Raw genomic sequence first — 15,610 nt, 5'->3', positions numbered from 1 at the left:
TCTTTAGGACCCAGCCGGCTGGCTTGGCCTTTTTTTTCCCGGCATACTAGACGACCCCCGAGTTTGGGAAAGATTTTCCTGGGCTAAAAAGTCGTCTTATACACCGGAAAATACGGTAATAAGAAGTAAGCTCATATCTTGGATTTCTTATGTCGTCATTGAATTTCTTTAAATAAGGGTACAGGCTAGGGTGGGTAACTTCTGCATATCTAAAGCCCACAGGTGCCTGTCCAGATGATGGAGGGACAAGCCCCCCCCCCTTTTAATTTGCTTACCTTTTTGTGTAAGTTGTAACTTTGCCAGTGATGATTTTTGAAAACTGGTGGAAATACATCTCATTGAAAACATGGCAATAGGTCTCATTTTGAGGATAACGTCTCAGAAAAAAAAGCTGTTGAGGTTTTCATTGTTAGGAGTTTAAATTAAACTTGCAATACATCTATAGTGACTTCAGAAACAAAATGTCACTCCCAGTCCATTCCTAATTCTCAGTGTTCTCTTAGGAATGCTGCTTTATTCCAAAAAAGAGAGTGAGAAAGTGCTTGGTCTCAAATCAGCCTGAAAGTTAAGTCATCTGCCTTGACAACACTGGTCCTTAAGTTGTTTCTAGTGATAGGCTGGTGGGATTTAGATTCTTCAGTGCATGCTCAAAAATGCTTTGTTTTATTGAGCAGAAGTGGATAGCTATGGCAGTCTAGGTGTTTGGGGACTCCAACTCCCATTATTCCTTACTATTGGCAACTGTGGCCCTTCAGATGCTTGGCCCTAGTTTCTTGCCTCTGCTATACTCATTAACATTATTTTCAGCACTGGGACTAACATAGTCCTGGCTCAAAATTTAAGTCCTGGCAAAGACAATGTTACTGAAAACAGGTTTGAGAGCAAAGCATGAAATGGGCACAGGGATGCCTAATGATGTGCAGTTTCAACTGCAAGACCTTGCCTTGCTTTGAACACTTATAAAATAGAGAAAAGATGCCCAGGGGTAATCATCTTGTCCATGTAGCAAAGTACAATAACATCCAAAATCCACAAAATAGTGTTCAAAATCATACTGGAGGGGGGGAAAATTAAGATAAGGTCACAGGCATGTATTTTGCCAAGATATAGGGATAGTCATGCAGGCAGGCCCCTATCCTTCTGACCATGTGGATATTCCAGAAAATAAAATTTAAATTCCATTGTCATCACAGAAGGTATAATCATCATAATCATAAGTACTGTATCTTTCAAATTTTATTTCCTGGAATACCTACATGGTCAGAAGGAGAGGCCTGTCTGCATGACTATACCTCTGTACCATCTGAACTGAGAACAGGTACAACATCATCACAATATGCAGGCCTCTGACTAACATCATTTTCCCCCTCCTGTATGATTTTTAATACCTTTTCCTGATGATGAAGCACTAGAAAGCCACCAGTGCCTTGGCTGTTGTTATTAATTGGCATCAAGACAACTTCAACCCATAGTGACCCCATAAATGTGAGACCTCCAAGTCACCATAATACCAACTGCCCTGCTCAGGTTTTGCAGACTTGAAGCCGTGGCTTCCCTGATTGAATCTCTCCATCTGGAATATGTCTTCTATGGCCTTTTACTTTAACAAGCATTATTGTTTTTTTCTAATAAGTAATGCCTTCTCATGATATGGCTAAGGTATGACAGCTTCAGTTTAGTCATCTTGGCTTTCAGTGAGAATTCAGGCTTTGTTTATTTTGGGACCCATTTATTTATCTTTTTAGTAGGCCATGGTATCCATAGAATTTTTCTCCATTTCAGATGGGTTGGTTTTCTTTCTGTCAGCATTCTTCACAGTCCAGCTTTCACAAGCATACTTAGAAATGGTAAATATGATGCCCCAGTAGTCTGCACAATTGATTCAGCACCAAGAGTTGGCTACACATAAGACAGACCCCACAAATTTTTCTGAACCCTCCCCCACCATTGATAAGTTTCTGAGTAAGTACCTTTATGAACTCCACAGGAATTTTCTCTAACAGTTACTTCATAGACACCCTGAGGCCTTGCCATTCAACAACAGAACAATACACAGATTAACATGGAAATCGTTTCCTCTCAACCAACAGTATATATACCCCACTCTCTTCCATGCCAGCATTCTCTGAGGATGCCAGACACAGCTGCTGGCGAAACGTCAGGAATAAATTCTTCTAGAACATGGCCTCATAGCCCATAAAACCCATAAGAAACTATAGTTACTTCATTCCTTGTCAAGATAATGGCATCTTAAAGAATAGACACTTTAGCAGTTTAATCACTTTAGGACTGTGGCAACTCCAGAACTCCCACTCTTCCAAGTAGCTTTTAGGACTCTGGTGACCATCCTAAATCCACAGCAGATGTGAGTATTTGTGATACCCTGTTAAGCAGAGGATCTTTTGGAAGAAAATGTTGTGAATGATTTTCGTTTGTAGAATTTAGAAGAGTTTGTCCACTACACAAAATGAACTTCTCTTGTGTAATCCATAAAATTAGAACATTGAATCTGTGCCCAAATAACTTGATGGCAGTGGTTTGACAAACTTTGGATAGCCTTAAAAATCATAATGTGTGGACATATACAGCTGTTGTAATGTTAACCTTTTTTTCCCCAAAATTAGTTTTTTCCACCTCTGGTGGTTTTGAATCAGTCAGCCAGTTGGGCAAATATCTTTTTGTTTCATATGTTTTTGAAATAGAGATCATAAGAAAGATCTTGATAGAAAACAGATCTAAAGGAAAGGTCATGCCAGGCTTCTTCCTGTACATCTCTGGGGAAATTTGAATGCACAGTTTGTATCAGAGGAAGCAATTTAACAAGGAGCACTGAGGGGAATCAATTATGCAAATTGAAATGATGATCTTTGTGTGGTTCATAACACAGCAGCCATTAAAAAAAACTAAGAGGAAATTTCCAGACAATGTTACTGTATTGTAATAAGTCATATTATTGTACATTGCTTAATCTTTCTATTGGTGTTCTTACGTATAAATAATATATATTAAAGGTTAAGAGAACAAGCAAAAGGAGAAGATTTGATAAAGGTTCAAAGACTGATAAATAGTCATGCTGGTATTGATATTAAGTCTGGCACGTTTTAGGGAAAGTGTATGGCCTGGAGATTTCAGATTACCTTTGGAAATAACAGTACTGGTAGCAGCAACAATAGTAATTACATTTGCTTTCTATGGGCTGATAGCTCTTGGAATCATTAACTCAATAAAACATAATGGATGTACTGACTGTTCCATTACACAATTACTGCAGTAATTATCAATAGAGGCTTCAATTCCTAGGTACAGATGTTGCTACTTTTTATAAATTGCAAGAACAGAGGAGTTTATTTGCAGGTTCTCAAAAGAGAAACCTGATTTGTACCAAGTGGTCCCTCTTCTACTTACTGTATCTTAGTGTACAGTGTAAATTATGGTCCTTTAAGGCTAGAGAACACAGTAAAGGAGAATAATTCTGCATTTGAAAGCTGTCAGACAGGATGGAGGGTAAAGCTCTCATATTGCCAACTTCTCCTCCAGCTGTTTTGGAAAGTCAGGAGGCTGTTTAGAATTTTGGCATGTTTTGGCAGGGAATGAAATCCCACTACTAGCTTGGAAATGAGTAAAATACAGGTCCCTCCAGTTGATGATAATGATAAAGCAACATCCAACTCAAATTAAGAGAGTTAAATAATAGATCACATGCTGCTTTACTAACTGCATGTTACATACAGTGGCAAAACAAATTATGAAATACATTGTTCTGTATTTGTACTTTCCTCACCTACCCAATACACAATAAAGATTTAGCTTGGCTAGAAGCTGCCAAAAAGATGCTTATTTAGCAGAATGTCTACACAACTCTCTAACCAGAATAGAAGCCACTGAAAATCTAGCAATCATGACAATGGTATTTCCAATACAATATAAATTGTGTCTTGCATTAAAATATATTGACATCCTGAGTTGGAATTAATTCTTCCCTCCGGTATGTTAATATTATCTTTTTGTGAGAAGGGCAATACCTTTTTGAATGCTGACATTAACATATGGTTGAACAATAGTGAGATTTACTCATAGAATTTTGGGTCTTCCTTTGCTCCCTAACTATAATTCAGATACTCTTTGGTGAGCAAAATGTCTTCAGTTGTCATTCTGAGAGGTCAAATGAATGCAGAGGACTGAAGAGCAAATCTGTTTATCCACTTTTGTTTTAAAACAAAGGGACCTGGAAGTCTGTATGTACCTCTGTGTGTGTGTGTATAGAAGCACATCCCCTGTCCATACCCAATAGGTGCTCAGATATTGGAAATGACTTGCTTTAAAAAAAAAAACTCTTCAAAAACTGCAGAGAGGAAAGCTGTGAGATGAGGAGCCTAACTGATTCACTCATTTGTCCTTAAATACAGGGTTTACTGTACAAAGCTGTGGACAAGGATGGCACGGGATGTTACATGTTGTGGCAAGAAGGGGAAGTAAAAGGAAGGAATGTAAACTACCAAAATAGTTTTTATTCTGTCTTATTTGCTTATTGGAAGCTGCCACTTTGGATTAGCCAACATCTATGCTTACTTGGGACATACTAAGTCTCCACAGACACCAAGGCCTGCAAAAACCATAGACAAATACCTAAAGAGGTTACATTTGATGTACAGAAATTCAGAGAAAAGTGACATGGGAAGCAAAGAGTATTCCACAAATGAGAGGTACCGAAGGCCATTCTTAGTTTCTGTGGCCTAAATCCAGTTGTTTGTCCAAGCAAGAGCAAACTCACTGAATCAGTGGATACTTGGTTAATTACAACCTATGTAAGTTTGCATTGATTTTATAGGTCTGCTCTGGCTCTGACCAACAACTGGACTTAGGACTCAATTTGCAACTTTTCTTGACAAAATGGAGGACATAACTGATGAAATTTTGGAAGTCTTAACTGAAATTCACACAACTCTGAGCAAAAGGTGTTCTAAATGTGTGTCTGTCTTCTGATGTTTATTAAAATACAATGATCGTTTTTATCATTTTAATACATCTTTGCAATGATAATTAAGTTATTTGAATCTGCTTCCTTGACATAAACTAGGAAGCAATAAATATCTTTGGGTAATACTTGGAATAACTGTAAAAACAGATTATTTTTGAGAGCTAGCAGATCTACTCTGGGAACTTCATACACCTTGGATGTTTCTGAAAAATACTGTTTCAATCCCATCCCAACATAAATTGGGCCTTAATTCTCCCCTGCACACAGGGATACTAGCCTGACTCCTTGAGAGAGGAGTTTAAAGTCTTTATTGGGAAATCTATGGGAATGACTATGTTTTAGGTTAAAATCTAGCATGCAGCCATGTAAAGATTTTAAAAACTATTTAGTCCTGGACAGGAGGCACATATGAGGGGCACTGACATTTATGAAAAGTAAAACCTACACTTCAGCACTTGAAATTTAAAAGAACATACTACAGCTCTCTGTACATTTTTATTTTCATACAGTGAGTAAAGAAATAATTATTTAAAATTCCATGTAATATTATTTTTCTTTTAGGTGGGAAGTTGCTGATTGCACCATTGATACTGGTTTTGGGACTAGTAATAGGAGCCATAGCTGTTATAATAGGTAAGACAAAAATATATGTCTTCAATTATAATAATGTATGGAACAGCATGTTGAAAAAGGAAGTAATTTATTTTAAGGTATGACAAAGCGAGTATATCGTAACTCATAAAAAGCTGTCATCAGGAAGGTTTTTTTCTGCTAGAAAGAAGGGCAAAGAAAGCGTAATATGCCAAAAATATTCAGCTTTGGATGTTTTGGCCAATCTCCAGAAGTCTGGAGTTCTGTGAGCGTATAATTTAGTAGAATAAAAGGGCTGATCAAGTACTTTAAAGAATATGTTTTTAAAAAATAAAGAAAGCTAAGTGATACTATTTTAAAGCAAATAATAGCAAATAATTCAAAATAAATGGCTTTAATTTTTTTTTTTTTTTTTTTGGGCTGGTTCTTCCATGTAGCATTTTAATGGATAATGTCCATTTACTATATGAATATAACAATGAATACGCTGTGTAGGATCCTAACTAGCTTCTGTGAATGGAAAAGACAAACGTTTAGTATGTGATATTGTCAGTTTAAAAAGCTGATTTTTCCATTTTCCTCTTCTTCTACACGGCTGGAGGGTGGGGGGACTCAACAATAGGTAAGAAATAGCAAAAGTCAATTTCTCCCACACACAGACCCCACACACCCGTCCTACTCTTCTATTTTCTAACAGGAATGTTTCATGAGTAGAAATACACCAAAATGATGCTCCCAAACAAACTTGGGTTCCAGCTGTTCTACAGGCATAAGTAACAAAATCAGTTACCTGAATTAGAAGGACAGGGATTCAGAATCAAATAGCAGACCTTGAAACAGTTATAAGCAGAAGTTTACAAATTAAAAACTAATGTTTACCAGTGGTTGGAGTTACCTGTGGTGAGATTTTGATTATGATTTTGTGTTGGATTGTGGTTTTATTTAAATTGTTAGCTACCCAGGGTTTTTTTGTTTTGTTTTTTTTTTGTTTTTTGTTGGTTTTTTTTTTGTAATAAATGATAGGGTGTTAAATAAATAAATAAGACCTGGGATTTTAGGAAATGCACAAATGCAGTAGCTGAATGAAAGCAGAATTTTCAGATAATCACTTTGCATTATGTTTTAAGAAAAAAGTGTGAAAATTGCAGAACATTTGAATACTTTGCAAGGTTCAAAGTACCAGATTAATCCTACCTGTCTCACAAACTTGTTTTTAAAAAGATTCTTATTTTTTAGAATTTTTTAAAAAAAATAATCTGAATGGCAAATCACCTATTGAAATCTATCTTCTGATGAAATGAGACTTCTTCAGAATACCTGTAAGGCAGCTTACATGACTAGAATATATTGGAAGAATACATACTCTGAATAACTAAATTGACCCCCCCTCCTTTAAAACAGTATTAAATACAATACAGTTTAAAAAAATCAACCTGTTAAAATGACAGCAATTTTCTAGTAGAGGCAGTGGTTACATAAAGTAGGGAGAGCACAGAAATTGATTGAACTATTTTGGGAAGGCCTGCCGAAAGAGATCTGTCTTGACAGCTTTTTTGAAGCTATCTAGGCTGGTCATTTGACAGATCTCCTCCGGCAAGGCGTTCCATGGGAGCCACAGCAGAGAACATCCTCTGAGACGTTTCCGTTAGTCAGGTTTTTATGGGTTGCAGTAAATTCCTCCCAGAGGACCTGATGGTGCAGGACAGATTGTACGGAAGTAGGCGATTCATTATATAGGTTGGACCTAAACCATGTAGGGCTTTAAAAGTAATCACCAACAACTTGTACTGCGCCCGGAAACCAATAGGTAGCCAGTGAAGAGATTTCAGAATAGGTGTAATATGATCACTTCTAGTTTTACCAGTGATCAGCCTGGCTGCCATGTTTTATACTAACTGTAGTTTCCAGACTAGGTACAAGGGTAGCCCTGTGTAGAGTGCATTGCAGAAATTGAGTCGTGAGGTTACCAGTGCATGCACTTCTAGGTCCCTTACTTCCAGGAAAGGGTGCAGCTGGTGTATCAGCTGGAGCTGATAACAGGCGCTCCTGACTGTCGCATTCACCTGATTTATCATTCAAGTGACGGGTCTAGGAGCACCCCCAGACTGTGAACATGGTCCTTAAAGGAGAGCGTGACCCTGTCCAGGACTGGAGGTTGCAACCCAATACCTGGTTTGGGGGTCCTTACTATCAGTACCCCCGTTTTGTCCAGATTCAGCTTGAGTCAGTTTTTTGTCATCCAGTCCATTACCACTTCAGGATATGGGTTGAGGGGAGAAATGCCATCTGTCGTCATGGCTGCTGACTGAGACATGGAGAAATATATTTGGGTGTCATCAACATACTGATAGCACCCTGCCCCATGTTTACAGATTATTTCCCCCAGTGGCTTCATATAAATATTGAATAACATTGGGGACATGATGGCACCCTGAGGGACGCCACAATTAAGCTCCGTTTTTGAGGAGCAACAGTCCCCGAGCATCACCCTCTGGCGTCTGCCTGAGAGGAAGGAACGGAACCACTGTAATACAGTGCCTGCAATTCCTAACTCTCTCAGGAGTTCCAAGAGGATGTCATGATCTTCATCCTGAGCCAGTTTCCTGAAATAAACATTAGCACTGACATTGTGATTGGAGAAATGTCATTGTTTGCTCCCTTGCAGAATTCTTTTGAACTTCATCTAGATCATTGCTAGTTAAACAGGTGATCTGTTGACCGGAACCAGTCTAAGAGCCGTCGACTGCTGGGCCACAGTAAATTTACAGAAAGAAACTGAAATGAAAGAAACATTGTAGCCAATGGGCACAAATATGATACCAGTTCTTGGCTTATTGTGGGGGAGAAGGGGAAACCTGCCACTCCACCATGTCAAATAGCATAAGAAGCATGGGGACAGGACTGCTTTCACAGAACAATATTATGCATTTTGGTGTGCGAGTAGGAACCAATAGAAAGATTCCACTGATATAAATGTTTTCCTTCAGTGAAACTGGGAGGGGAAGAGTTCTCTCCCCCACCCCACCACAGCATCCTGAAGACCTACTACAGAGGACTGGGAATCTCATGCTTTTGGGTAGCATGAAAAGCTGCAAGGAAAAGGGGATGGATGTTCCACCTTACTAGTTACTGGGTGCAGCGCAATGTTGAATTTAAGCCTCTCTTAATGTGCTGTATTTTCCCTTGTTTTTGGCAGGTTTATTTGTGTTCCCTATCTATTGCCTTTGTAAAAAGAAGAGGAAAAGACCACGAACAGAAATGCCCTGGTACGAGTGAACAGTCTGAAGGGAGATGGTCCTGCAAGGCTTATGCAAAACATGTACAACACAGCAATACTGTGCTGGTTAACTGTCCTGAAGCCACAGCCCTGGCAGAGAATCAGGGGGAATCTGCCACATTCCTTCTGCACAGTACACTACTTGACACAGGCCAGAATGCTTTTCTGCTCTGGTGCCTCAGAAAAAATGGAGGTTTCTAAATTATTTTTTTATTATTTTTTTAAAGCCTGCACCACACGGTTTAGATCAACTTTATTTTCTTGGACAGCCTGTATCTGCACTGTGCCTGCATATCTACTGATGAGCCGATGGAAGAAACATTTAATTTAGTGACATATTTTTTAGTTACTGACTTAATTCTAGGCCTTGGCAGGGGGTGGAATATCTAGTTGCAATGTGAGTGAAGATTATTTTCTTTATTTTAGAGGCTTGTTCCATAGCTGACATTCTGTCAGGTGCTGAATTCAGTAGGTCATTGTTTTATATATGCAACTTTATCTATAAATCATGAATCATGTGTGTTTTGGTAGCTATTGTTAATCCCAATAATTTAAAGGGAATATGGTGGGAAATAATTAGAGAAGTAGAGATTACAATGGAGTTTTGAAATGACTGAGATTATAACTTAAAGCCTTGGGAGAACATGTTTCTCATTTCAGTGGTTTTGAATTGTGCAAACTGTTTAGTTTAGTGAAGATAACTTTTCACTCTATTTAATTTACAAATACATCAAGGTAAATTAGGGAAAGAGATAACTGCCTTCAGTAGTTATTTCTCGAATAAGACATACAAGCACTAGTTGGTGCATGTACACATGATAGGCTGGTAATATGATATTTGAATATACCATAGCAACTAAGAATGTGGCCAAAATCAGATAAAAATAGAAAATCATATATTTCTTACCACTGTATTTTGGACAATTTAGTACTGTGTGGTAGGTAAAATAGCTATTGACACTGGAGCAGTCTAGCGACATGCTATATTGATGCATAATTTCAACCCACCCATCCCCCAGGAAAAAAATTGCAGACTTCAAAAGATACTAATATATGACCAGATAAAACTGAGGGCAAGTTGGCAATTCCCTTCATATAGTGAGGAACACTGCACTTAGCATTGTGTACAATTTATTTGCAAAAATCTTGATTTGCCAGATATCCATAATTCTTGCCGAAATTGTTGGAGGGATTATAGATGTTGGGTGAATTGCACATATTTTTGTGTATGTGTTAATGTAGCCTGCCTAGTTTTCTATGCCCAAGTCTTCTATTTCCTCTGTAAAGTCTGTTACAGAATATTGGAATTGGCCCATATGTGAAAATATATTACATATGAGCAGTTGAATTGCCACCTTTGTATGCTTTCAAAAAATGATTCAGTCTGGTAAAACCCAGTGACACTTCTTTTGAATGCTAGAGTAGTTACCTGGAGTTACCTTATTTATATCTTGTTTTTTGATGGTTAGTTTTAGTTTTTTGTCTAACAGATTTAAATTCAGTAATGAGGAGATTTAAGGACAACATTTTTAAAAATGCACTGTCACATTCTGCTAATACTGATGTAAGCGAGAAAATTGGGAAGAGAAAAATCATGCCCAAAACGCTGAATCCTAAAATGACCTTCCATGCATAAAAGGATTCCTTTGGTGAAGGGAAGAATTGTGATCTGACAGAATTTGTCTCCTCATAGTCCCTGGAGTCACCTCCTGTCTTGCTCAAAATGGTACCCTAGCTATACAGAGCAAATGCTTGCATAGCAGATTGGAAATCAGTAAAATGCTCTCCCTCCTTTCTTTTAGCAGAAGGATGTGAAGCTGGACTGCACATTCCAGCAGCCCTAACCAAAGTAGCTTGTTTAAAGAACACTGGGAGTTGCAGTCAAACAACTTCTGGAGAGCCATACTCCCATTTTGTGTTAGCATATTTCAGGAACACCCTTCTATGGAGAAAGCTCTGCTCACAGGATCTTAAGACCTATCCTGGTGTGTCAATACACTCCTTGCCACTTACTGTATGCACTGAAGACTTTTTTTCAAAAGCCAAGATGGTGTTGGCCAAAAAGCGGTAATGGAGTATTCTGCAAGTCCTTTGTTGTATGTTTTTGAGTTGCCAAAAAGGCAGCATGTTGTTATTTGGTGAACACTTTACCTCAGAATATTACAATACCTAATTACTGAAGAAGTTCATTGATCATTATACAACAGATTTTAATGCATCATATGAGTTATTCTTAGGACCTCAAAGTCTCTGCAAAATTTAGTTGTGGATGTTATTTGTCAGGCAGCATGTCCACCTTATATTGAGTTTTAATGTGCTAACATCAGTTAGCTTCAAACTATCATGTTTTCTTCTGCTAAAATTAGACTGCTTTTGATAGATTCCAAAACTCAACTTAATTAGAGCTGACAATGAATTTTAAAGTGAACTACTTTCTGTGAAAATTCATACACTATGAGTTGAAACCAGAGTTCTTACTCCACCAGTGGGGATGCCCTTGAGTGGAGTTCCACTTGGAAATTTCTCACTGGTAGAAGTGGGGATGGAAGGAATTTGATGACTTTCCCACTTGCACTGCAGCCTCAAAGTGGAAATTCTCCCAACCTTCAGAAGCAAATCTTGTGGGTACTTTGAGGACTGCACAGAGAGTCCTCAAAGACTGGTGAAGATTACTTCCCCCCCTTCCATCAATCAGTAAAAAACTATCAGCTAAATCAAAAGCCTTTAGTTAAGAAGGAGTACTTCTTGCCAAACCTAGTGATGCCAGGAGTAGACCTGTTGAAATCAGTGTGACAGGTTTGTCATGAAACTGACCAGAGTCTTCTGGTTTTCACTGGGTCTATGCTGACTGTGGTGAGGTTTGGATCCAAATTCACATGGCTACAAATCTTTTAACTTGCTCAGTACTTTTCTCTGTTACTATATTGTCTCTTAAACTTGACTGCTGCCTTAAACAAACCTCTTTAAAGATTGTATTCCTTTACCAAGCCCCCAATAATTGTGTTTTCTCAGGCCAAACTTGTGTATTGTCTTTGATTTACTCAGGGATTTTAGTCCTTCATTATAATGTCAAATAGTCCTGTAAGAAACTTTTCTAATATTTAGAAGAAGAAAAACATTGAAGCGTTCAACTTACATCACAAAACTTGTCGTGCAGGATGCATTAAAGCAATGTCAAGATCTCTGCTTGACTTAAGAATAATTGATGTACTACTTGATAGTTCCTGTAATGTTTCCACATTTATTTTTTATTCTCACTCTTCACAATTGAAATACATTGTTTGTAATGGTTAGACCTAGCCCAGAGACCTTGATATGCAGCAGCAAGTTGCATGCAGGGATCTCACTGCTTTGGCAGCTGACCTTGAGACAGTAAGCACCATCTTGATAGTGACAGTTGTTTGTTGACATAGAACTGATTCAACACACACACTCTCCAGCCCTCCAGTGAAGAATTTGAAATACTGAAAGACACAGTCAACCCCCCCCCATCTCCCCAAGTGAGGTGTATACCAACTATACAGCATTACAAGATAAACCAGAATTGGTGCAGGTTTTCCTGCTTGTGTAGCACTTCTTCATCCATACAAGACCACATCCCTTGAGAGCAGTCATGTTTATGGAAGCCTGCTTCTTTAAGTGAGCCACCCTTGCTGGATAAAAGTCCTTATACTTCTCTTTTATTACTTTGAGACATCTGAAATACATTCGCCTGTTACCTCAAGTCATTAGGATAAGTGAAATGTATGAATAGTGTCTATGTTCTCTCTCTCTCTCTCTCTCTGTCTGTGTGTGTGTGTGTGTGTGTGTGTGTATATATATATATATATGAAGGATGTAGCTGTTTTCCACCAACATGTACAACAGGGCAAACCCTTGCCTTTAACATACTTGCACAGCCAAGCAGTTGTCATTCAGTGCAACCACATCTGATAGTACTGGTTGGTTGTGTGTGCATTAAATCTACATACTGTTTTCTACCACTAGATGGTCAGATTTACAGAAGCTGTCATTACCATCCATTTGTTTGCAGGGTAGATCCTTAATTACAAACTTGGAATCAGGGCTATAGGGTTTCACAGAGTGTTGAATGCTTAGTGTTTACTGTACGTCTTGAAATTTCACCTTTGCTTGCAGTCCTATCCAGAAGTTTCACGGACAAACAGTGAACTTGTCTTTTGTTCTGTGTGCCATCTTCCATCAAAGGATTAAATGTATTGCCAGTTTTATATGGCACCCTCATAATCTCACCATTCAGTTTCTGTAATGTTTCTGAAGAAATTGTACTTGAAGCCCCTGACTTTGTGGGAAGGCAAGCTTTTTTAATTTATTCAAGATGCATATTGGGGCATAGTAAAATTACATTTGAAACTATTGTACTTTAGAGCTGGATTTATTTGCTCATAAGCTTCATTGGGACAATAGAGATGATTTCTTAAGCGGGTGGAGGAATGATATGTGCAAAATGAAGATAAAATGGTATGTGGTTAAAGCCAAAATAAAAAAAAAGTTCCTGCTCTTCTGTGTTACTTTAGAATTGATGCCTTATTTTTTTTTCTCTTTTTCTACCAACTCCTTATAAGAGTTTACATTATTGAGTTAATGAATTGGTTTGGATCAAATACTCTAAGCACAGCAGGAGGCAAGAGACAGATTTCAGCCTCAATCTGCCCTTATTCTCGCTCTCTGGGTTTGAGGGGTCTCCAACCACAGGAGAAGTTTTTCAGGAGTAAAAAGGGGCTGCTATTGAAAATGGAGAAAAATACTAGTGCCTGTCAGCATTTGATTGCATAATGTATTGAATTTGAAGAGCTTTCTTTCTTTCTTTTAAGAGTTTCTTTGAGATGTGCCACCAGCACAGCCAGAATCCTATTGGAGTGAATATATTCTGAGAATGAAGAAAAATTAAGTTAGCGGAAAAGCATTCTTATCAGGATAAATCATAACCTCTCTTTGAATGGCTATGCAAAGGTAGAGAGATGTCATATATGGTATTGCTGACTGCATTGTTCACAGTTGCTGGGACACTCCACTCATCACAGTAACTGGGTTTGTATCTGGCTGGATCAGCAACCCACTGGTTTAAGTATTATAATTTGTTTATTTGTGAGAATACATATATTTTTTGAGAGTGGTGGACAGGAGCACCTTCAGTGTGGAAGAAATGTACTTTATGAACCGCCTTACGGTAAAATGAGAAGTTTCTTATTCTTTGTTTAAGCACTTTGTAGATGACTTTCCTATCTGGAAGAAGAAACATCAAGGCAGTCTACAATGCAGAATCAAGAAAAAGAGCATTAAAATAGCAAAACAATGATCAATTAAGACTTCTGATATCAAAAAATGCATGTTAATCTAGAGTATAATCATAGGTCAATAGTCGTTAGTTGAAGCTGGGGAAGCCAAAGCTACGATACATCCCATTTAGTGTTTGCTTTCCACTTAAGTGTCTTGCTTTTCAAATCATGGCTCCCATCTATTACTCACTGCCAAATATGTAGATGCCTTACAGACTTGATGCAGTTGAACTTCTCTTCAGAAATATATGTCCACTTGCCTTTTCTTTGAGTCCATTTTAGCACTGATGAAAACTAAACGTGAAAAAGAATGAAATCCCATATATAGTTAATTAGGGCTAAATTCCATTTAACTCAATGAGATTTCTGAATTGGCATAGACATTCAAGGGCACTGTATAAGAAGAGTTATTTTTATTGTCTTTAAAGATCCTCAAACCGTCTTAAGTGATAAAGCTCTTAAACATGACATATGCTTTGGCCACAATTTGTCTATTTGTATCTAGTTTCCCACAGTGAAACACATCTTTGTAATACAAGCTTGGCCCCCAATTGTTGTAGAATGCCTCCCTTCCATCTTTTTGTTTCCATAAACCTTCTGGACCAATATGCTGTGGGCATAGAGAATCAGCAAAAATTGGTTTCCTTGTGTTCTGCTAGTGTTAAGCTACCATTGAATACAACTCAGCATTATTTATTACTGTTTGTTCATAAGTGAGTTTAAAATGGTGGGGTTCTGAATAATAAGATATCCATTATTATCCCCTTCCAGACCTACCTTTCATTTTTCAGGTAAACTATTTGAATATGAATTTTGAAATCCTGGATGGCTTACCTGAAGGTACATTCTGGGGTTATAGTTAAAACATCTAGATTGAAAATGGTTTCACACCAAGTTTTAGATAGTCATAATTTCTTTGGCTTTTGGATATGGGCTACTGTGTAAATTCCCAGGCAAACCTGACTCCTTTTATTTACGCCTTATTTACGCCTTACCTTCCAACATGGCTGTGGGCAACACATTGAAACGTGCCAGAGTTAGAGCCCTTCTGAATAATGTTTAAGATTCAGCAAAACTTAATGGCTTTGTTTGTTTGTTTGTTTTAAAAACCACATTATATATGCCACATTGGATGCATTACTTGCATTATTGAATATTGAAGCTACTTGACTGAAGCAATGGTTCATGAAATAAGGGGTAAGAAGTGGAAAATTTTGATTTACAAAAAGACAAACTGGCAGAGTCATAAGGCAATGATAACAATGACACCCAGTTATCATGAGGCAATGTGCTAACTACTTTTCTTATGCATTTGAAGAATAGATGATATTTATTGACAATCCAGGGTCCGAAGTTTGTATTTGACATTCACCGAGTAGCAGAATACAACCCCAAAAATACAAACTAAACCTTTTTTCTCATTTTTATAAAGCTGTATTTGTTCTCTTTCAAATTTCATTCATGAAA

General features: G+C 37.8%; 1 protein-coding gene across 1 annotated transcript in view; it reads left to right on the top strand.

Moving 5' to 3' along the window:
- RNF217 (ring finger protein 217) overlaps positions 1 to 13,364 on the top strand; it is an 81,227-nt gene extending 67,863 nt beyond the window's left edge. The window contains exons 4-5 of the mRNA XM_042446391.1: positions 5,540 to 5,611; positions 8,766 to 13,364. Of these exons, the coding sequence (XP_042302325.1) occupies positions 5,540 to 5,611; positions 8,766 to 8,845 (152 nt within the window). The 3' untranslated portion in view covers positions 8,846 to 13,364. The remainder of the gene's footprint in view (positions 1 to 5,539; positions 5,612 to 8,765) is intronic.
- Positions 13,365 to 15,610: the final 2,246 nt, after the last annotated feature.

This window comes from Sceloporus undulatus, chromosome 1, assembly GCF_019175285.1.
Source record: "Sceloporus undulatus isolate JIND9_A2432 ecotype Alabama chromosome 1, SceUnd_v1.1, whole genome shotgun sequence".
Classification (NCBI taxonomy): Eukaryota; Metazoa; Chordata; class Lepidosauria; order Squamata; family Phrynosomatidae; genus Sceloporus; species Sceloporus undulatus.
This window is presented reverse-complemented; position numbering and strand designations above follow the sequence as displayed.